This window comes from Sceloporus occidentalis, unplaced genomic scaffold (genome assembly GCF_023333645.1).
Source record: "Sceloporus occidentalis isolate IW3139 unplaced genomic scaffold, rSceOcc1.0.p SCAF_4, whole genome shotgun sequence".
NCBI lineage: Eukaryota > Metazoa > Chordata > Lepidosauria > Squamata > Phrynosomatidae > Sceloporus > Sceloporus occidentalis.
Genome location: NW_028316984.1, coordinates 79,084,345 through 79,107,786, shown reverse-complemented (window position 1 = coordinate 79,107,786; position 23,442 = coordinate 79,084,345). Strand labels below are relative to the sequence as shown.

The 23,442-nt window shown below is 42.5% G+C and overlaps 1 protein-coding gene across 1 annotated transcript in view; it reads right to left on the bottom strand.

Annotated features, from left to right (window-relative positions):
• LOC149314053 (protein Wnt-10a-like) overlaps positions 1-23,213 on the bottom strand; it is a 74,816-nt gene extending 51,603 nt beyond the window's left edge. Inside the window, exon 1 of the mRNA XM_089523367.1 lies at positions 22,967-23,213. Within this exon, the coding sequence (XP_089379493.1) occupies positions 22,967-23,028 (62 nt within the window). The 5' untranslated portion in view covers positions 23,029-23,213. The remainder of the gene's footprint in view (positions 1-22,966) is intronic.
• Positions 23,214-23,442: the final 229 nt, after the last annotated feature.

Here is a 23,442-nt window from a genome sequence, read left to right as displayed (position 1 = left end):
CCTTCAAGTTGTTTCTGACTTATGGTTACCCTACGGCGACCCTCTCATGGGATTTTCTAGGGCTGAGAGTGTGTGAACTACCCAACATCACCCACTGGGTTTCCATGGCCAAGCAGAGAACCAAACTCTAGTGTCCAGAATCATAACTGAATGCTCAAACCACTGCACAATACTGGTTCTCATTTGAAAAATATTTACATACAGAACTAACAAATGCTTCAAAATGTGTACCTTTGAAAAGTGAAGACAAAAATACACACATAAGATATATATATATATTCAAACATGTACACATCAATACATAGAAATTTTCATGCAAACCAGAAAAAAAGGCAACCCAATGTGGAAACAAAACAGAACATAACAGTTGAAAAATGAGAAACTCAGAAAAATCAGTCTTGACACATTTGCCCAGGTCCATCAATTATACACCCAATGACCCTAAAACTGACTTTTTGAAGAGGTACCACAGTAGTGGATTCTGCCATTTTTTAAAATTTACATAACAGAAAATATCTCTGCACACTGCTCCTAATCCCAAAGCCATAAATATTCTGTGGAGCAGATAGCTACTGCATAGTTTTGTCCTGTGTTTGCCCTCAAATGATATGTGTCACAAAGTAGACAGCACAGGTGATCAGCTCACTAATTCAAAGAAGAATGTTATATGCAAAATCTGTTTCTGCTCAGGATAGAGGACCCATGATGGAGAAGGACTGCTGTCTCCAATGAAATCATTATCTCCTGATTCCAATTGTAATCTACAGATCTTTTCCAGTTTTTAGAAAGCATATGAAAGCCTTGGAGTACAACTTTTGATATTAATGAGAATGGAACATTCAAATTAACAACATCTGTATGACAACATGCCAAAAGTAGGTATGGGGAGATAAACTAGATAGTAAGATACCTTGAATAAATACAGTCACCCACCCAGTTCCATGGATATCTGATCCATGGATTCAAGCATCCACGGGTTGAAAATATTTTTAAAATATATGAATTCCAAAAAGCAAACTTTGATTTTGCCATTTTATATAAGGAACATCATCATATTATGGCACTGTGTATAATGGGACTTGAGCAGCCATGGACTGTGGTGTCTGAATTTCAAAGAGCTTTAAAGACCAATCTCTTCTGGCAGGTTTAGCCAGATTATTTTTAATAGATTGTTTTTAAATTCTAAATTTTAAATGAATGTTAAATGTGGATTGTTTTAATGTGTGTACATCTTATGTGTCCCTTTAAACTGATGTGTATTTTAGCTGATATGGTGTGTCTGTTACTTGTTGTTGTTCCCCGTCTTGATCCATTGGGAGAGGCAGGTAAGAAATGAGGAGGAGGAGGAGGCCAGGCTCCTTGGGTTTCTGGGTTGTTTAATGTGACTTGCAACTCCAGCAGGAACTAGGTCTCTGTCTTGTTTCTCAACAGTTCAGAGAGATCTTGTAAGGTTGTTTCTCTGTTGTTGAGGGAATACAAGGTAGAAAACAAACTGCTGCCAAGTTCACACATTATGCTAAACCAGCATGGATCAAAGTGTGGAGTTTATTTAGCTGCTTCTGCTGAAAGCAAAAACAACTGGGCAGAGGGAGCCAGTATGCTGAATGGTTCTTAAGGTTCGGTGGTAATCCTGGCTTGCTGTGACATCTAAATGAACCAAAAGCCCCACTGTAGAGCCAATGCCCAAAGCAAGAAAGCCCCATTCATCCATTGGGCAGTGAGACATATAAAAATGAATCATTATGGTGCTTACCCTGTTGTCCCATGAAACAATCAAGCCTGGACAACATACACAAAAAAATATCATAACCACATACTTTTCCAATCATTCCATCTTCACAATATGAATTATTAGAATAGAAAAGCTTGCCTAGAATGGTTTTGTTTGCATTTTCTCCAGGAGGATAACCTTTGTTGTTTTTGTTGTTAACCACCCTCAAGTCGATTTCAACCCATGGCGACCCTATTGGTGAGGCATCTCCAAGACTCCCTGTCCTCCACTTTTCTGCTTAGGTTCAGCAAAGTCATACCCATGACCTTAATAGGGTCCATCCATCATGTGATCTTCCTCTCTTTCTACTTCCCTTCACCTTTCCTAGCATTATTGTTTTTTCTAATGAATCATGCCTTCTCAGGATGTGTCTGAAGTATGACAGAGGCTGTTTTGTCATCTTGGCTTCCATGGAGATTTCTGGCTTGATCTGCTCCCATTTGTCTGTCTTCTTGGCTGTCCATGGAACCCTCAGCACTCTTCTCCAGCACCACATCTCCACTGAATGGATTTTCCTCCTATCTTCTTTATTAATTGTCCAGCTCTCACATCCCTACATGGTAATAGGGAATACAATGATTTGTATGATTCTAACTTTTGTACTCAGCTGTATAACCTACTAAAAGATAATTCATCTCAGCCTCTTCAGGGCCAAACCATACACTGTATGGAAATATGAGTGAAAATCGAACACCCCACTGAATACACTGATCTCTTTTGATGTCAGAAATTATGTAGCTTATCGCTCACCTTTTTAAACCAGCTCCAGTATCCTGGGTTGGAACCGGGGTGCAGGATGGAGGTGGGAATTAAATTGCTGTCAAACCACTGGCTGTCATCAGCCTGGGTCCCAGCCACATTTCGCCAGCACTTTTTAGAAGTCAGAAGCTTTTCAACTTCTACAAAGTGCTGGCAGAGTGTGGCTGGGACCCAGCTGGGACCCGGGTTGATGGCAGCCAGCAGTTTGGCAGCAATTTAGTGAGCAATAATCCCTGCCTCCATTCCATGTTCTAGCTCCAGCCTGGGAAGCTCGCCAGTTTAAAAAGGTGAGCTATAAGCTCATCAGTCAGGTCAGCCTAGTTAATACACGAATGGGAGACCACCAGGAGGGATTACCAGGAATTTCCAGGAAGAGCAAGAGAGGAAGTCTGGCACAAATCCTGGAGATCTGCTGCAGCCAGTCAGAGCAGACAACATTGGCCTGGATGAAGCAATGGTCTAACTCAGTATAAGCCCTCATAGGCCAGCAGCCTATGTATTGTAGATGAGGACAAAAACCCTTTGGGGAGGGAGCAATTGGAAAGACAGTGAAGAAACAATGGGTAGGATGCCCTCAGTTCTTGCCTCTTCATTTCTCTGCTCCAAATTGCCCCTCTGAGTAGTTTATCTTCTCTCTTCAAAGGGTTTTCAGTGTATGTCTCCCCATACAAAAAGCCGCAAGGAGAAAAGGCCACTTGAGTGCATTTTGCATTTGGGAAATGGTTGAGAAAAATAGGGGGCACACCTCCCTCACCCAAAGAAGCTTCTCCCCATCCAAAAGTGCTATCAGGCTGTCATTATATACATTTGCATCTAATGCAAATTGGAGTTCTCCTTGTGGGTGGCCATCATCTCTCCTTCTGGGTGGCCTATACAGTAGCAATACTCTCAGCTACTTTGAAATATATCACAATTAGTAGCATTGTATGCAGTACCTGAATGCAGTATGTGTAACCTGACAGAGAAGAAAACCAGATGAAAAACATTTTAGCCAGTCTTATCTAGAGAAAAAGTACCTCAGTTTCCAATATGGCCACACAAGGGAGGGGCAGATCTTATAGAACAATCTTACTTAGAAATCATTCCTACTCAGAAGAACCTACTTCCAGGTCTGCATGTATGGGATTACAAATGTAGCTGTTTAGCAGAAGTCTGTCCCATGTAATATTCCATTTTGATTTGTAATTACAGTTGGTCCTCCTTATCCATGGATTCAGGATCCTGGAACCAAACCCCAATGGATAACAAGGAACCACTGTACAGTATTGCTAATGCTTCTTATGAAGTGGATGGGGAGAGAACAAAAGTTAAAACTGAAGAGGGGAAAATATGTTGTCTTACTCCAACAGGCCATTCATGAAATACATAACTAAAACCTTATTTCAAATAATAAGGTTACATTGCTGTTGTTGCGTGCCTCCAAGTCATTTCCAGCTTATGGTGACCCTATCACAGGGTTTTCTTGGTAAGACTTTTTCAGAGGGGGTTTGCCTGTGCCTTCCTCTGAATTTGTGAGAGTGTAATTTGTCCAAGGTCACCCAGTGAGCTTCCATGTCCAAGATGGGATTTGAACCCTGACCAAACTCTTTGATCAAAGGCAAAAGAGCAATGGATTGTATTTCCTGAGTTGTAGCCCAATGCTCAAATCACCACATCATGCTGGTTCTCTCAAGGTCACATAGCTCTATTTTAAAAGATTGGGTGTATCCACACTGCACAATGATAATAATAATAATAATAATAATAATAATAATAATAATAAGTTTTATTTCTATACCGCTATTCCAAAATTAGATCACAGCGGTGTACAAAACGTTCAATATACAATACAGGATAAAAATACAATGATCAATACACAATTCATACAAAGGTTAATAAAACATTACAGAATACACATTCCACATTAAAACCGATAAAACACAACCACGCCAGCTGGAATATTTGAAGTTATCACATAATTATAGGGAAGGATCATGTTAACATGGGACTTCAGGGAAAGCTTGATGAAATAAAAAAGTTTTCAATCTCTCTTTAAAGAGATCTAAAGTGGAGGTGGCACAGAGATCCTCTGGAAGGGTGTTTCAGGTCCCAGGTGCCGAGATGGAAAAAGCTCTCTGTGAGGTTGACTTATATCTGGAGGAAGGGATTCTCAACAGATCCTTACCAGATGACCTGAGAGTGTGGGGCAGATTATATGGGGAGAGGCGGTCCTCCAAGTACCCTGGGCCCAAGCCATTTAGGGCTTTATAGGTCATAACCAACACCTTGTATTGTGCCCGGAAGCGAACAGGCAGCCAATGAAGGTCTTTCAAGATCGGTGTTATGTGGTTGGCCCTGGAACATCCAGAGACCAACCTGGCTGCCATATTTTGAACTATTTGAAGCTTCCGAGTTTGGTAGAAGGGTTGCCCCACGTAGAGCACATTGCAGAAATCCAATCGAGAGGTTACCAGAGCATGTACCACACTTTCAAGGTCCCCCCGGTCGAGGTAGGGTCGCAGTTGGCGTATCAGCCGAAGCTGATAGCAGGTGCCTCTGACCGTCGCATCTACCTGAGAAGTCAAGTGGAGCGACGAGTCCAGGAGCACCCCCAAGCTGCGGACTGAGTCCTTCAGGGGAAGCGTGACCCCATTCAGGACCGGTGGACAAATTACCTCACCCCGACCAGGAGAGCCTATCACAAGCACTTCCGTTTTCTCTGGATTCAAGCTGAGTTTGTTTTCCCTCATCCAGCCCATTACCGACTCCAGACAGGCATTTAGAGGAGAGATGCCATCCCTAGTCACTGCATCAGTCGGAGGCACAGAGAAACATATTTGGGTGTCATCAGCATACTGATAACACCGCGCCCCGTGTCTCCGGATGATCTCACCCAGCGGTTTCATGTAGATGTTAAATAGCATGGGGGACAGAATGGCTCCCTGAGGGACACCAGATGTAAGTTCCCTCCTGTTGGAGCACACGTCCCCCAGATGCACCATCTGGAATCTACCTGAGAGGTAGGAACGGAACCACTGGAGTGCAGTGCCTCCGATTCCCAGCTCCCCCAGGCGTTCCAGAAGGATACCATGGTCAATGTTATAGAAAGCCGCTGAGATGCCCAAAAGCACTAACAGGGTCACGCTTCCCCTGTCCATGCCCAGATGGAGATCATCGACTAAGGCGACCATGGCCGTCTCAAATCCATAGCCCACCCGGAAGCCAGTTTGAAATGGGTCTAGAAAATCTGTTTCTTCCAAGACCCCTTGAAGCTGGAAAACGACCGCTCTCTCGATCACCTTCCCCAGGAAAGGCAGCAGTGATACGGTCTATAGTTATTCCGGGATAGGGGGTCCAGGGAGGGCTTTTTTAGCAATGGTTTTACTATTGCTGTCTTTAGACTTGATGGAAATTGTCCCTCCCTGAAGGATGAATTAATTATACGGAGGAGCAGTTTGAGATCACTTTAACTGCTATGATCCCATCTTATAGAATTTTGGGGTTTATAGTTTGTTGACATACAAAGGATTCTTTTCTGGAGAGCTCTAGTGCCTGTTTATTGTTGTTGCTTGCTTTCAAGTCATTTCTGATATGGTGACCCTAATGGAACCTAATTGCCTTCATAAACTGCAGTCCCAGAGATTCCATAGAATGGAGTCATGACAGTTAAAGTGGTATAACTCTGTAGTATGGATACACACTCTTTTGGCTGTTCTAGGGAGAGACTTCTCCATAACATTATTCTTAACAGCAGTAACAGCAAAGGCCCCAAACATTAACAGAATGGGAAAGCACAAGGGGATATTGACATCTACTTTTTGCATTTTCAGATATTGACAAATCACCACAAATGATTGTTGCCTAACTGTTTTTGCTAGCAGTCCCTATTGCCAAATATTGTTTGCTATGTTCTTCTGGCAAATTTTCCAAAGTTCATCTATGCCATTTTGAGACATTCTGCTAAATGCCCACAGTGTTTGACATCACAAAGATTTGTGATTAATCGTAAACTTTCACTCTGGATTACCTACATTTTCTGCATTTGGGGCATTTGCACCTGTGGAAATGATTGTCTTCATGCTAAATAAATCTCTGCCCTTTTCAACTGACCTGCCATCCAGTAATAATTTTGTGGTTTGATTTGGATCCTTATCTATACTTTGTAAAAGGGAGAAGCCCAGCCCATACTCCTGTTCCTGAATATTCCCAGCCTTTCTGCAACCACCCCATCTGTAAACAGTCTAGTGAGTAACCAGTCCAGGTGAACAGAGAGAGAGAGAGAGAGAGAGAGAGAATGAGAGACGCAGGTTAATAGAGAAGAAGGCTTTAATTACACAGCAAAGTGCTCCCTTTGGCGGTTTTAAAAATAGGGACTCCTGAGCCTCTAATGACTCAATTTGAGGGGAGATGCAAAGGTGGTTGTAACTCACTAATGACAGTCCTTGATCAAAGGCAGAAGAGCAATGAATTGTATCCTCTACTCTTGATGGGTCACAGGTACCCCATTTACCTGTACATATCGCCCTGTTCCCCCAGTTAGAGAATTATCTCTTCCATAAACAATATATACCACTCTGGGTTTGCCCACAGAGTACCTGATTCAGGCAGGCTTGTACAATTCTATACCCTCCATCTGTCCTGATTTGGTATGGACCATCCTGATGAATCCTCTGTCATTCTACTTTTTCAGCTATCATTAAAATGTCCCAGTTTCTCTCTCGTTCTTTCATTTTCCCCTTTGTCCTCAGCTTACTTCTATTGGTGCAAACTTAAATTCAAAGTAGTTTTTACTTTATTAACTCAGTTTAGGAAGAGGAGGGCAGAAACTTGACCTTCCTTGTAGGCTCAGGATAAAGCGACCGATGCAGCCTTTCCTAGCTTGTTTTTATCTCCTCATTAATAACTCTTGCCATCTTAACTATGCATATCCCATCTGAGAAATATTTGACAAAATGCAACTGAGCTTCTACCCAGACAAATATAACCCACTCATATGGTAGCCCATTCAAGGTTTACTGAAGTTGTTTTTTCTTGGCTACTTGGGCTTGCAATTACAAGGTAGTACACAGGACAGAGGGAGAAAAGATACATGCAGGCCAGCATAGATAATTAGTGAAGTTCTTTTGCCTTGATTGGATAGTCCCAAGCTTTGTGGGTCTGTTTCAGAGTATACTTTTGTGACTAAAATTACCATGCAGAATACATGTGGCAGCTCCCAGGGATAATCTATGTCACATTCCTAACCATATGGCAAATGCATAGCAAGATGGTGAGCATGTATTGCATAAGAGCATGAGTGACAAATCCAGATTCCTATGGAGCATTTTCCCACACCCTGCCACCATTCTATTAGGGTTGATGCTCAAGTTGTTAGTTTCACTAGAAAACTAGGCTCTGATGCATTTAATGGCTGTGTGGGCGGGAAGCTTCCACCAAATGGGACTTTTCCTTGCATCATACTATATATCTTCTTTCTGCAAGATATGATCCTGCCTTTCACTAAATATGACAACATTATACTAGTACAGTATAATATGACAACACTATACTATACTATTCTTAAAAGGGATTCTATGCCTTTAATACCTGTATGGCAACCAAAGGTTCAGTGACTTGAGGTGAGTCTATTAATGGCAAAGAGATAATTCTTGCATGCAACTCAAAGTGCTGTTTAAGGAACTGGTGAAGGCCTTGGGTTGGTGTATAGCTGTTTGTCTGGCAGCTTGGGCTAAATGAGAATTGTTTACATGTAACCCAAAATTAGTAAATTAAGAAAGCTGGGCTTTAAAATAATTATCATTATTTTCATTTCTATTTAGGCCATCACAAAAGTGAGTACACATAGACTAATAAATATTTATGTGGGCAGGTAATTTCTATGGGCTTATTTATAAGGCTACACCAAGCCTCTGTTTGAATAGTGAAAACATGACTATGCTACAAAATAAAGTTGGGTAAATTGTTGTTGGTTCCTCCCAAAGAACTGTGGGTATTGTTCCACATGGAGGCTAGATAATTCTTCAGTATGTTCCTTATAAGTCCTAAAAATTTCTAGAGCTACTTATGTTCTCTTTCTGGGAAGAGGCTTATTAAGCAATCTTGTACTCAACTTTTGTAAACGGCAATAAAATGCCACCACATGCTACTGGCCAAATGGCAATAGCATCCGTTTCCTGTTGACTCTGGTGAAGTTGGTGAAAATACAGGAAAAAGGGTTAAAATAGCAGATGCCTCATCATCAAATCCACCTATCAAACCTACCTACTAAAATCCACATACTCTTTGCAACACATACACTTATATTACAGCATATAGAACACCACCAGAGCAGTTCTAATCTACCCTATTGTTGTCTCCAAGTCTCCAGATCTCCCCATAGGAAGACGCTCAAAGCCCCTTACACTGCCCACACCCACTATGTTGGAGTACCCTGCACAGAAGAAGAAGGAAAGTAAGTTCACACAACACAGCACCCACAAACCTCTCAAAGCAGGAGAGCAAACATAGCCCTTCTGGGACAAGGATTCAGAGCCCAACCAGAGAAAGAAATTTGCGTTTTCCAAAGAGAAGGACATGGATAATGCCATATAAATATAAACTGATAGCTTTGCTCAGTGCACAAGGTTGAGAAGTGGAAGATAGGATTTTGAGGGATGTATTAACATTGTTTATATACCTACCCAAAAGCAATCACATCATAGACAAATGAGAAGATCCCAGCATCTAAAACCACACAATCAGCACCTCAGAATAGTTTTCTAAATAGTTCTCTGACTACTCAGCAACAGATAAAAATAAAACACATCATGGGACCTGCAACCTTAGTCCACACACATAGATACCAGGGCACACTGTAGTTGCAAAATCAATCAATCAAATCTTCTATCAATTTTATTTATTTATGTTTTTTTAAAAAAATCATGCTCCCATAAGTCCCACTACAAGCACAAAGGCAGTGCTGGGAGGGGAGGGATGGTGGATCTACCAAAAACTGAGGAGGGATGGTAAACACCCCTCTGCCATTAGTCCCACCCCTACAGAATGATGTGATTCAGATCTGTTGTTCCCACTTCTTGAACACGCTTTGAAATCTATTCTTTTGAAAAGAACTGCCAAAGAACTAGTGTCAAGAAAGTGCGGGTTTTTTTTGCGTTTGCCTCACTTCATCGCAACTGAAACTGATCATACTAGGATCAGAACCAGTTTCAAATGGGAACAATGGCCATATAACCCGATCAGCTATTTGCTTTAAATCATAGTGGGAACACAACCATGGTGTTGGATCCGTGGTTAGGATACCCTCATGCATTGCATAACTGTGTGCAATTGTATGGGAGTTTGATTGGAGCAAGTGGGTTGGTAATTCTGTGAAGAAGAGTTGCAAGTATCCTGGTATCAGTTAGTAGTCATGGGGTTTCTAGTATGCATGGATATGGGAAATATTTTCTACCTGTAGGAGGGCTACCTTTGGAGAGCAAGGCGAGAACCAAGGGCTCCCCAAGATGGCCCAATAATTCCAACAAATGCTGGGCTAATGCTGTTCCTGGGTTGCATGACTTGTAGCAGTTGTTCCCACCATGCATCCCCTCAGGGTTCATCCATGCCCAAAATATGCTGGGCTTTTGATCTTTTCTTTTCTTTTCTTGCTTGCTTCTATTTGAAGTGTGGTGTGGGTTTGGTTTCCTCCCCTCCCCGGAAATGTAATGAAGGAAGATCAGAAGAGACTCTCCATGAATATGCCCCATCCAAGTACCATCAGTTGTGGTACTGCCCAAAAGTGAAGGAGGAATGTGACAGTAGAGCCTGATGTGAGAATTAACTTCTGTCTGTATTGGAATGCCCCAGGAGTAAAAAAACAAAAACCCACCACCCCAAAAAATCACAACTTGTCCCAGAAATTCACCAGAAACATATCAGGGCAGGAGGTAAGTCATATGGATCTTTAAAAAAATACTCCACCAGATCCCAAGGCTTTTGGCCAGTCAGGGTGAATCCCAAGAGAGTAAGTTACTTGACATGACAAGCTGAACCTGCTGAGATTTTGTATTCTATGCAACTATTAGAGGTACAAGAGCCTGGTCTTCTGTTGCACTTTATCATTCTAAAGTGGCACACCTGGACCGTCTCAACACAGAATTAACTTGCAGGTAAGGATAAATGCTTCCCTGCTGCTAAAAGAAATGAATGTTACAACAAAGCAGTTGTGGCAAGACAATGAATTTATATAAGTCAACCCTCCTTAGGTCAGTGCTTTGCAAATGCCTTGAGCTACACCACAGTTCACACTATCCCCAACATATGTGTCTATGGGACATGTGATCTGATGTTGGTGATGGAAGTTGCAGTTCTCTGCTTAGGCCACCAGGAGGGAGTGCCAAGTTGGGGAGAGCTGCTACACAGCAATAGGGGATGTCTAGGTGAACACCTTGATCCTGGCAGCTGTCCTGTGTGGTGAAGCACAGAGCTGCCCATAGCAGTCTTTTAATTGGGAAACTTTCCTGTACTGGACCGATTCCACCCAACTAAGCTAGCCATTGGATCTTCCTATTCAGAAAGTAATACTGAAGCCTTTCTGTCTTCAGTTGAACCTTGTCTATGTAACGTCTTTCTGAGCCTAGGTGTGTTCTTTGATTATCAAGTGCTGTCTCTCTGTTGTTTTATCCAAATTTCTGCTTTGTTTCTTGACCCACTCTCCTGGTCTGTTCTTCATTCCTGAGGTGATCTTTGGTCCTGAAGTTTGCCTTCTACCATGATTTTTAAAGCTCATTCACACCAAACCATTATAACATGATGCCAGGCCTGTATCTCATGGAGTCCTGGGGTTTATCATTTGGGGAGGCACCAGAGGAGCTCTCTGGCTAAGGATACCAAACGACTCTCTCTAAACTGCTAATCCCAGGATTCTGTAGAATGGATCCATGGCAGTTAAAGTGGAATCATAGTGCTATAATGGTGTAGTGTGAAAGGGCTCCTGATTTCTTGTTCACCATAGGCTGCTGTCTGTGATTCAGCCTTGACAGGGAGACAGTTGCAAATGCAATACGTATACTTCATAGCAAGTATATGCCCTTCCCTTCCTTATCTCTGTGGGGTGCTCCTGGCCATCCCAGTTTTAGGACAGAGTAAGAGTTGCTGTTGGATGCTCATGTTTGGAATCCACAGTGAGGTGATACCTGTAGGTTTCCTAGCCAAAAAAGTATTGTCTATCTGTTCAAAATATCCAGGTGTCTTCTGGCACTAGACTGGTTTTGTGCCAAGTTCCCCTCACCAGAGTTCCTACTTATGAATTTTCAGTGTCTAAGTCATGGGGCCAAAATGTTACAGCCAGGTATTTTGTCATCTGAGCTGAGGTCTACAATGCTAAATTATTTCACCTTGAAATTGTTACTACATTTCAAAGTAACAACTTAATTGGTCTTCAGCTGAAATATTTCACCTAGAAATTGTCTTAAATTTTGAACTTGTTTGGGTGCTTTAAAAAAAACCACTCATACCATTTAAAGATATAGCTGTTGGTCTGTAGAATCACCTTTGAGACTAACTGAAAGGAAAAAGTTGGCAGCATGATCTTTTGTAGAATAAAATCTACTTATGCATCTGAGGAAGTAGACTTTAGTCTACAAAAGCTCATGCTGCCAACTTCTTTCTTGCCGTTAGTCTCAAAGGTGCTTTTAAAAAACAAACAAACAAACTTAAATTTAAATTTTTATTTTTTTTAAAAAAATAGTTTTTATTTTTAAAATATTTTTATTCTTTTTATTTTAAAATTTTCTTTAAAAACATCACTTTTTACCAAATTTTCACTTCAACCACATGGAACTATGTATATGTAAATACATTTAGGCTGTGTGTATGATATTGTAATTTAAAGCTATAATTTTAATTTTGATAGTTGTTTATGTCACAACTATTGCCGTTATATTCAGTGATATATAGGAATTGCTATGAATGAGTAACATTAGTACAAAAAAAAATTACTAAGGATTCTATATGGTGTGGTATGGGAGGAGGTCAATTGGGGAGGGGGGGTAACATCATGAGTTACCACATCAGGTGACACCAACCCTAGTGATGCCACTAAGTTTATCCACTAGCTTTGGTTCTCTCTTATTCCTGCTGTGGGACCTTCTAACAACTGATCAAGTTGCTGCTCTCCCACATCTGTAACAGCTGCCAGCTGTACACAGTAACAGAGCAATGTCCTAAGCCACCAGGCTATGGGGCTGAGTTGAGAAGGCCCCTATGAACACCGTATTGGCAAATCACCCACACCCATCCCATGCTCCCTGCAAAAGTAGAGGGTGAGAATAATCAGTTCATCTCTAGTTTCTATACTGCTGATGTGTTATGTAACAAAATGAATCACCACATGCTACATTTTGTCATGCTTATGTGTGCAGTGGCTATTCCCCATCTCCCCAAATTTCCCTGTACAACAGAAGCAGCTGTCAGACTGGTATAAAATGTCACTGAAGGCTATGATCTGATGCATGAGAAATCATTCTGAACCTCCTCATGCTGCCTCCATTCTGCCCATCCATGTTAGACATTCTGTTGACATATCTCAAGTTCTGGTGGCATAACAGTCCTTCTGCCAAAGCCTATGGCCAGTCAGCCAGCATAATTAAAATACAGCAGTGTTCTGTTATTTTAGAATGTTTCCCTTAACATCTTCAGTTCTATAAAACAACTTGCTGTTCCTTTGTCCCTTGCCCACCTTTTAATTGCTTTTCAATGTTATCCCTTGTTCTATTGATCTACACATGGTCATAGCTGAAAGAGTTCCATAGGATGGAAAAGTTTAAGTTTTGGTTGTTAATTTTCAGTCCCAGTGGTGTCATTGCAGTTGGGGTCTCCTGATGTGGGTGCCCAGAAAGGGCTGTGTGTGTGGGGGGGGGGGGGAGGAGAGACTGCCTCATCCACCCTGTCTTTTGGTGCCTCACTTGCCTGCACCCAACTGGCCAGTTGCTGCCCAGCCAGACCACTGTTGGGTGGTGGTGCTGTGGCCTCCGGATGACCCATTCAGGGTCTGGCGTGGCTGCTGGGTGAGAGAAAGTGGGGGTGGTGCCCTTTCTTGCTTGCCCAACATCTGTGCCAATCCCACCCCCAATGTGGGCTGCGTGTGTGCGCACACACACACACACACACACACACACACACCAGACTCCTAGTGACACACCTGTCCACTGCTTCCCAAGTTTTAACATCAATCCTATAAAGTTTTTCTTTAGACATATATAGAGGTAGTTCTGGGATCCTCACTGTAGAGACCACAACGACACTTCATCTGCCAAGCTCCTTCCTGAATATTGTTTGAATTTTAAAAAAAATTAACGTATGTTTGTGGTGGAGTCATGCTACAAAGGAAAGCACCAGCCTCAGTACCATTTCTGTTCCAATAATGATTCTGGGCTGCATGTAAGCCTAGAAGCCTTCTTAGAAAAATAAAATGAAAAGGCATGGGGCTTTAGTCCCAGTCTACCCAGGAACATGAGAAGCAGACTTCTAAAAGGTTGGTAGGAAGTGTTTTGCCCAGGATTGGGGTTTTTGGTGTGATCTTATTTGTTAGCTGATCAGTTTGATATAGTTTTACATGCACATGTGTTTATCTGATATACAGTCAGCCAGCCCTCTGTATACAGATATTCTGATACCATCCAGAATTTGAAAACATTTTTTTAAAGAATCCAGAGATCAAACCTTGATTTTCTCATTTTATATAAGGGACAGCATTTTACTAAGCCATTCTATATAATGGGACTTGAGCATCCAAGATTTGGTATCCACAGGGGCCACTGGAACCAAACCCCAGTGGATACCAAAGGCCCCACTGTATTTTGCTATGTGTGTTTCCTGGAGGGTAGGTATTGTATGTAGTGTGTGCCTTGTGACTGTTCTGTGCATATATATTACTCTGAACATCATCTCTTCGCCATCTATGAAATGGGTTTTGTGGGTTGTCATTTATGGTTCAGATGTGGTTCAGAGTGCACCTCTGTCTTTCTTGTTCAAGGCACTTGTTTGTGAACTCATCACTTTACATTCTGTGCAGTGGAGGAGAAAACTGTGGATTCAAAAGAGTGTTTTTGTTTTCTGTTTTGGAACACAGAAGCCACCTCTGCCTTGGACTTAGGTTCTTGCCAAGTTATTTTTCTTCCAGTCTCTACATTTTGCTGTCTAGGTAATGGGTGGTCCCATTTTCCCACTATGGCAGATATTTCAGAAAGGAGCAAGTTTCCACCCAGGCAATAATTTTGTCAGACACTCAAAGTTCCAAATGTGCCTACATAATCCATTCTTTTATCTACACTTAAGATTCAGCATATGGTCCATCCAGCGCAGTTAAGAAGACCTCAAGCCAAGCAGCCCAAATTCATACGTGGTGAATGGCTGCCTTCATGCTTCTCCAGGGACCGCACACAAAATAACCTCCACCTTTGTTTCTTGTAAAACTAAAGTGTAGTAGCCAATCTGCAATACACCACTTCAACATACCCAGATAAAATGCTGCAATCTGATTACCAAGCATCAGATGCTTTGTGTTCACGGCTGCATTGTAACTAAATGGAGAAAACTAGGATTCCCTGGCTCTATACTCAGATAATTACTGAGGGGTGCTAGGATCTCTCCTTGATTTATTTAAAAGGAAGGCAGAGATATTCTCTTTCTATTCAATTGTGAAAGAAATAGTATGTTTTCAGGGGTAACCAATCCTTTGCAATTCTAAGCATAATTATTAATAGGTAATGACCTGATATGAGAGCCAGCATGATGTAGTGTTTTGAGTGTTGGACTATGACTCTGGAGCACAGGGTTTGAATTCTGGCCTCATTCCCACTATCTGTTTGCAAATTGTTCTGAAGTGGTTTAAATGATCCCGGTTCGCATTGAAGTGATTCAGAGAGGGGGGCTATGCGCTAGACCCATTTAATCCATGTCTTTTTGATGCTGATTTTTTCTGCATCTTTTTGGATGAATTGATTCTATGCAAGTGTGAACCAGATGCTGATTGGAATCAATTTCAAGAATTGATTTGAAGAAGTGAATTCATGAATCAATTCAGTGTCGGTGTGAACAAGATGAAGATTGGAATTGATTTACTATGATGTGATAAGGGGTCGCCGGGTGGGGAAGGGGAAATTAACAAAATGTGTCTGCCCACCCTTTGACCCTCTCCCTCTTTCTTGGCCCAGTGCTGAAGTACGTAAATGCGATTGCAGTGATGGACAGAGGGGAAAGAATCCTGCTGAAAACTCTTAAAATTGAACCAATTCATTTGCCAATGTGAACTACAAGTGGGTTATTTTGAGAGGCTCCCGGAGGAAATAGTGTAAACTGAATCAATTCATTTGTCAATGTGAAGCACAAGTGGGTTATTTTATTTTGTTTTACAGCCAGAAAATGCAATCGGGGCAAATGTAGTGTGAACCACACTCTGCTGCTGAACTGATCCATTGATTTGGATCGCAAAGATATTTATTTGTAAGTGAGAATGAGGCCTCTGACTCAGCCATGAAACCCATTGAGTGACCCTGGACAAGTCACACTCTCTAAAGATGGCAATGGCAAAACCCTCTGAAGAAGCTTGCCAAGAAATCCCTTTGACAGGTATGCCTTAGGTCGCCATAAGTTGGAAACAACCTGAAGGAACACAACAACAACAACGACCTCTTACTGCAATGCAGTTCTTACTGGCACCTAACATACTTAAGAATAAGGCTGGTAGATGCCTTGTGTGTTTGTGTGCCCCCAGAAATATGTTTGCAATAGATAGGAGCAGCTTACCTTTCTCCAGCTAATGTTTCCAGAATAATTATAACCTCACATCATTGTTTTTCAACTCCACCCAGATCACATTAATGAAATGCTCTCAGTAATGATGATGGCATGACTGGGCCATGGAGATATGAAAGTAACATACTAGCTGCCTTCAGTCCCTGAAGTAAGCACTATAACATGTAGTCCTCCGGATGTTGCTGGACTGTAATTCCCAGCATTCCTTACAATTGGCAGTGCTGGTTAGAGCTGCTGAGAATGGTAGACCAACAACATCTGGACAGTTGCATGATTCCTTTCCTTGTCCTATAACTTTCTCTTAATGTTGGGACTGTCAATGGACAAGGAAAAAACAAACAAATACCACCACAGCTTGGTCAATTCTTGTGATTTTAACCATATCTTGTTCTGTGGAAATCTCATTCTGATTGCAAAGAATAGGAGCAGAAAGTAACCCAGAAAGGGAAGAAATAATTATTCAGTGCAATTAAACATTATTTTTCATGCGTCCCTCCCTACTCACCCCTTACCCCAGGTTAAAATGCTCATCCAGTAGGGTCTAGCTAGCAAATGGAAATTTGGAATTGACTAGCAGACTTGGGTTCAAGTCTCATCTCTGATAAGAGCCCAGGATATGGTGTAAGGCATCACTAAACCCATAAGGAGGCATCACCATAAAATGGAGATTGTGGTTAATGTAATAGCAACACAGTAAAGATCAAGAAGTGGGAGGCTATAGGAGAATGGCTCATGTTGTCTTTCAGACCTGCATTACAGTAACTCGGCTTGTATTCTTGCACACTCCTTTCATAGCTACATAAGATGATGACAAAAATATATGCTCTTTCATCAAATTGCTTTATCCATATAAATGTGTAAGACTACTCTAAGCAGAAACACATAATAATAATAATAATAATAATAATAATAATAAGTTTTATTTGTTAACCGCTTTTCCAAATGATCAAAGTGGTGTACAACACGAATTGCAATAACAAGAAAACATGGGAATAAAAATTGCAATACAAATAAAACTTCAATAAAAAATTACAAAATACCGATAAAACCATCACAGTATACACAATATAACAAATCCAACTAGCAAGTGTGGACGATAATACATTCATATTGGGGGGGGGGGGGTAGTCAGGTGTTGTTAGAGACATCAGGGAAAGCTTGCTCAAACAGAAAGGTCTTAAGTCTCTTTTTAAAGAGGTCCAACTGTGTCCATGAATATGTATAATCAACACACACATTTTCCTTGCAAGCTATTGAATCTTGATATTCTTCTACATATGTGTGATAATACATGTCAAATATATTTTTCCAGGCTTTCATCTGGGACATTTGCAAATGTGTCACAAATTCAATACACCAAGCTTTCTTTCCCATCCAGAACTTAATGGAGATTGCCAATCAGAAATGTCTGGCTGTCCCTATTTTTTTTAAACCTTATTCCAGTTACCTGGGATAAGTATTCATGGGCTGGACTGAATTTCCTTATTCTGTTCCCAAGGTGTTCCTAGATGCATGCATTTTAGTGTTGAGAAGCAAATGTTAGGCTCAGGAAATAACTCCAGCCAGTTTCACTTATCCTATTTTGCAGGCAAGTCTCCTGTGCTATCCTAGCTGAACAAAAATTGGTCTCCCTTAAATCTTACCTGCCATATAACCCACAAAATCTGATATCTCTTCAGCTCCCCTGTACAGACTACTCTCTCTATGTCAGAAAAAAGATTTCCTTACTATCCTTCTTTCTAGCCTCCTGTCTGTACTCATGTAACAATACCCCCCCCCCCCCCCAAACACACACACGTTATTCTATGGTGCTAAAACATAAGGACATGGGGATCTAAAAAGACTAGCAAGATTTGGAGATAGGAAGGATGAAGAGTCCAGAAGGACGGTTTACCATGTTTGAATCTGTTTGACCTGCACTCCCCCAGCCCCAACACACACACACACACATGCACACACGCACACACTCACACACACTCAGACACTGCCTACACCATAGCAGTAAATGAGTTGAAACATGATTTCACGCTGAAAGGCCCGCAGGTCACAGGCTGTGGTTGCTGCTGCTTTAATTAATACAAGTTCCAACGGTAATAAATTATATTGGGGAGGTGGGGGGCAGGGTGGGAGAACCAGCCCAGAAACAGATCTATTAAAAGCAAAACAAGGCAAAACAGGAGGAATATATATTATTAACTCTTCCTTGGATTTAACACAAAAATTTTGTGGTAGAGGAAGACAGTTGATGACAGCTCATAATGATGAGCTGTGCAAAGGAAGAGTCTCTCTCTTCATCAAATGACCTTGTTCACCTTCTGTTAGATTCAGGATAAATGAAAGATGTTTCCAAGTCATCATAAGATCACACTTCTATTGGCAACCATCTGCTTTGACAAACTACATGTACGAGTTAGCATCTTTCCAATGGAGACTATAGGCTCAAGCTCTTGAAAGAGGCTCCTTTCTCTCACCTTCATCTCTATTTTTATAAATATATAAATAAATAAATGTGTCATGTGTAAATTCTCAAACTTGATCACTATTTCTAGTCTTCAGACTTTGACCACCATCAAAGATAGACTTTTATTGGCTCTACCTTAGCAGATATGCAGTAAGCACAATATAGTAAGCACACAGTAATGCATAAAATAGATCCCATTACTGCAGCTCTCTGCTGACTTTCTGCTGATCATTATGTGATGGTGAGGTAGGCAACATGTGGCCACTCCTAAGCTGATGCACTGAAGATCCTATCACACCTACTATTGGCTAACCTAGCAATCACTGACAGGCATTGCAGTAAAATAATACAAGTCTCTAGTGGAAACAAAAAGAGCAGGAGGAGGAACAGGAACACCACTATCATCCTTACCATCATGCAACATTAAAGTTGCTATCTTCCCAAAGCCTAAAGATACCTTTTTTGATTTTTATTTGGACTGAATAGTTTAACCATCTGTTTTCAGACTCCCAGAGTAGACATGCTTTTAGCCATCCATTGTCTTCTACCTGTTTGGTTATACGTTCTACATGCCCTCAGCATGGACTGATTATCTTATAGTAGTAGGCAGCAAGGCTTGGGCTTTCACTCCCATAGAGAAACATAACTGCATTCTAGGCAATACCACCCAACCTCATTAAGTATACAAATCTGATTGCAATGAGGTCAATCACTTGTATATTTCAATTATACCATTTCTAACTTGCTTACATCTGTGAACTTAGCAATGGTATCTTGATTTAGGAGTCCCCGGAAAAGGTAGGCATTTGAAATGTGGTGCTGGAGAAGAGTTCTACAGAGGATTGTAAAAAGACAAATGAATAGGTCTTAGAGCAAACAAAGCCTGAAATCTTCCTAGAAGCCAAGACGACTAAAGTGTAGCTGTCATACTTTAGACATATATCATGGCACAACATAACTCATTAGAAAAGACAAAAATGCTGAGTGAAATGGAAGGTGGTAGGAAAAGAGGAAAAGGAAGGTGAGTTGATTCAATCAAGAAAGCCACAGCTCTGAGTTTGGAAGTCCTGAAGAGGGCAGGGGATATTCTTGGGGATCTCTCATTTGTAGGGTCCTCAAAAATGAAAGTCCACTTGAAGACAAAGTACAAACAACAAAGAAAAGGAACACCCCTTCTGGCAAAGCATCAAATTTAGCACCACAGCCCAACACAGAACCTCCAGATATTTTGAACTACAGCTCTTAATGGTCAGGAATTATGGGAGTGTGAATCCCAAGTATCTGGTTAGCGCTGGTTTGCTCACCCTTATCCTGGAAACAGGAGACTCCAGGACCTGGTTCTCTGAAGGGAGGAGCATGTGCACGATCTCCCATGTGGGGAAGCCTGGACAGATATATGACCCAAGGTGTTAGGAAGCACTCACTTCCCTCAAATCCCATTCCAAGGGATGACTAATACCTTGCACCCATACAAAGGAGTGAAAGAGACTGTTTGTTACTTTGCATACTTCTGCAAAGGGAAGGGACAGGCTCAAGGGCTCCCAGGAGTTAGGGCTCAGGCCCCTGCCAAATCCAAAGACTCTCTTTGAGCCCCAGAGCAACCAGGCCCATTCAGAAGGGAGGTGTGTCTGCTCTTTGGCAGTGATTGGCTTCTAGCCCTCAAGGAAGGGAAGAAAAAACGATTAAGACATTGTGTGTCTTTCATAACAAGGCGGCTCGGAACAGCCCGGCATTTCTGCTTCATGAGAGTGTTCTCTGCATGCCGTGGCGCATGCCTTTCATCCAAGCATCTCCAAGCCTCTTCCAAACACGATGCTGAGTGATAGATTAATGAATTTATCCTCTTTCCTCCTTTTTTTTAAAATGAAATGTTTCCAATCTGCTGAGCATTTGAGCAACAGAAAGCAAACATCTTACTCTCCATTTTAAAAACAATGAGACACAGAGAGGGAAGGAAGGGACTGCTTACTTCAGAACACTACAAAAACTACAAGTCCAAAGCAAACACAAGCAATCCCATTCTTCCACTTGACCTCAACTTTTCTCCTTCAAGTGGAAATACAACTGTTTTTCACCCTTGATGCTTTGAATATGAGCTCTTCCTTATGGCTGGGATAGAAACTGGTGGCTGCATCCTCATTCAAAGTTTCCTGTCCTCCATCCCATACATGGATTTTCACTATCCTCTGACAATGTCACCTCTGAAGCCCTTTTGAGATTAATGCATTTTCTCTTCTGATGCATTTTCTGTTCTAATGCCGCAAGCCTTATTTATTTATTCATTTGTGTATTAATTTATTCCCTCCTCTGCCTCTTCATGCCTTCCCATTCCTAAGGGCTCAACTCTTGTCTCATTTTTATCACAGTGCACACTGATCTTGTCTTGTTTTATCTCAATGCAAACCTACAAAAGAAAGTTAAGGGGAAAGCAACTTGGGAGGGTGACTCAAAGCCACCCAAGAGAATGGCTAAGAAGGAGCAGGGAATTTGAGAATCGCCTCCCCAGGCCCAGACCCAGCACTCTCACAATATGCCTCAAGTCTGATCAGATAAGGCAGGCTGGTTCTGCAGCACTTTCACACAGAATTTTTAAACTGGGTGGTTGCAGTGAAACTCTTGTTGAACTCCTGGGACTCCAGAAGGATCCCACAACCCCAAATAGACTGCTGCCTAATCCCAAAATATGCAAAGTTTCTTGACAGGTTAGCCTTGAAACGGAATACCACCAAGGATGTTAGAGAGCAGGATAATTCTACCTAAGCCATAGCAGAGAGCCATAGGTGGGATATGAATGGCGTCTAGTACAATTGATTTGGGGAGCAATTGCAATCTTGATCAGTTCCTGCGCTTTGATCCCACACATCAGAAGGCTTGTGCATTGATGAAAGAGAAGAGAGGGGCAGGTGGTTTAGTCTCCCAAATGAATGAATTTCTGGGGAGTTAGGGCGAGCTGTTATAATGAAAAGAGCAATCGTTGGAGTGGCACCTTATAAAGAGTAATAGAATCTGGTAGGCTCCACAAGGGCTGTCTAGCGCAACCCCTGCCATGCAGGAACACACAACTAAAGAACTATTGAAAGATGCCCAACCTCAGTTTCAAGACCCCCAAAGAGTCCACCACCCCAAGGCAGTTTATTCCACCCTTGAGCAGCTCTTATATGAAGGTTCCTCCTAACATGAATTTACCACCGGCTTCTATGGACTGTGGCTCTCTTCATCATACATTTCGATGGGCTGCAGTCCACAGAAAGTTTGCGCCACATAAAACTTCGTTCGCTTTTGCGATGCCCCTCGTTTCATTGTTGGTTGAAGTGGAGGAATGGAGTGATTACAGCGGTATTGAAAGAGCTACCCACTGCCTCCAGCAACCTGGGTTTGGGTTTTTGCATTGACATAATAGACACCAGTCCATCTTGTCCCTAAGACCAAGGTGGAGTTTGCTCTCTCTCCGTGACAGTAGATGATGCCTAGGTTGGGTGCCCAGCTCTGAGAAGGGAGTTCCCTTAACTGGCAAGTCGGAGCAAAGGCCCCCGGGAGCCTGATCTCCCCGTTTCCTCTTCACACCATTTTCTGCCTCCTGACTCGGGATCTTCCTGGCTGCACTCAGCTCCTGACACTCTCCCCGAACCCCCTCCAATGCTTTCATGTCAAAGCAAATGCCCCCCGGCGAGAACTGCACGATTAGGGATGGCCCAGCAGAGGACTCCGGGGGGGAGAGGGCAGCCCAGATTAGAAGGGGGGGGGCAATAATCCGGAAGACTAGAAGGACCCCCCCCCCCCCGAAAAGAGACAAAGCTGCTTCGACGCTGCATTCCTGGCAGAGGGGCCATTATAGCAGGAGGGGGAGGCCATGGGTCAGTCATCCCCTCTGGAAGTTGGGGGGTGGTTGTCAAAATCGGGCTGGAAAAAGTCTGGCCACCCACATTGCAGAATTAATTCGGTTTGATACCGCTGCAACTGGCGTGGCTCAATGCTCTGGGATGTTGGGAATTGTAGTTTGTTGCGGCCCCAGAGCTCCGCTCTACAATTCCCAACATCCCAGAGCATTGAGCCACGCCAGTTGCAGCGGTGTCAAACCGAATTAATTCTGCAATGTGAGTGGAGTAGCTAATCGAAAGATAGGATAGGGTTTGGAAGGCGGGGGAGCTTGAGAAAACCAAGCCCCCAAGAGGAAAGGAAAGGAGAGGGGACCTTCTTCTTACCTTTGGCCCCAGAGGCTGAGGAGAAGCAGGGGGCCCAGCCAGAGCCAGAGAGTCTGCCCCATCCTGGAGGTCGGAGGAGGAAGAAGAAGACGAAGAAGTTTCTTCCCCGGCCGCTGCTTTCTCTCTTTGGTGGGCGAAGATCGGGAGGCTCCTCTCGGCGGGTCTCACTCTTGGCTGTCGTAGGGCTCCCTACTCCTGGCCCTGGCTCCTGCTCTTTGGGGACCTCATGGGTCGCCTGGCATCGAGAGGGGCTCCCTGCCTGGTCCCTCTGACTAGAGATCCATAGGTCTGTCTGTATGAATATGTATGCATGCGTATATATATATGTGTGTGTGTGTGTGTTTAGATATATCTGGTTGTGTGTTTGTATATGTGTGCGTGTAGATCCCTGTGAGCAGAGGGGACCCCCTTTTCCCCAGCCCTTGAAGCCCCAGCTCCAGCGGGGTCCCTCGGGGGCTCTTCGGCCTCTCCTCCTT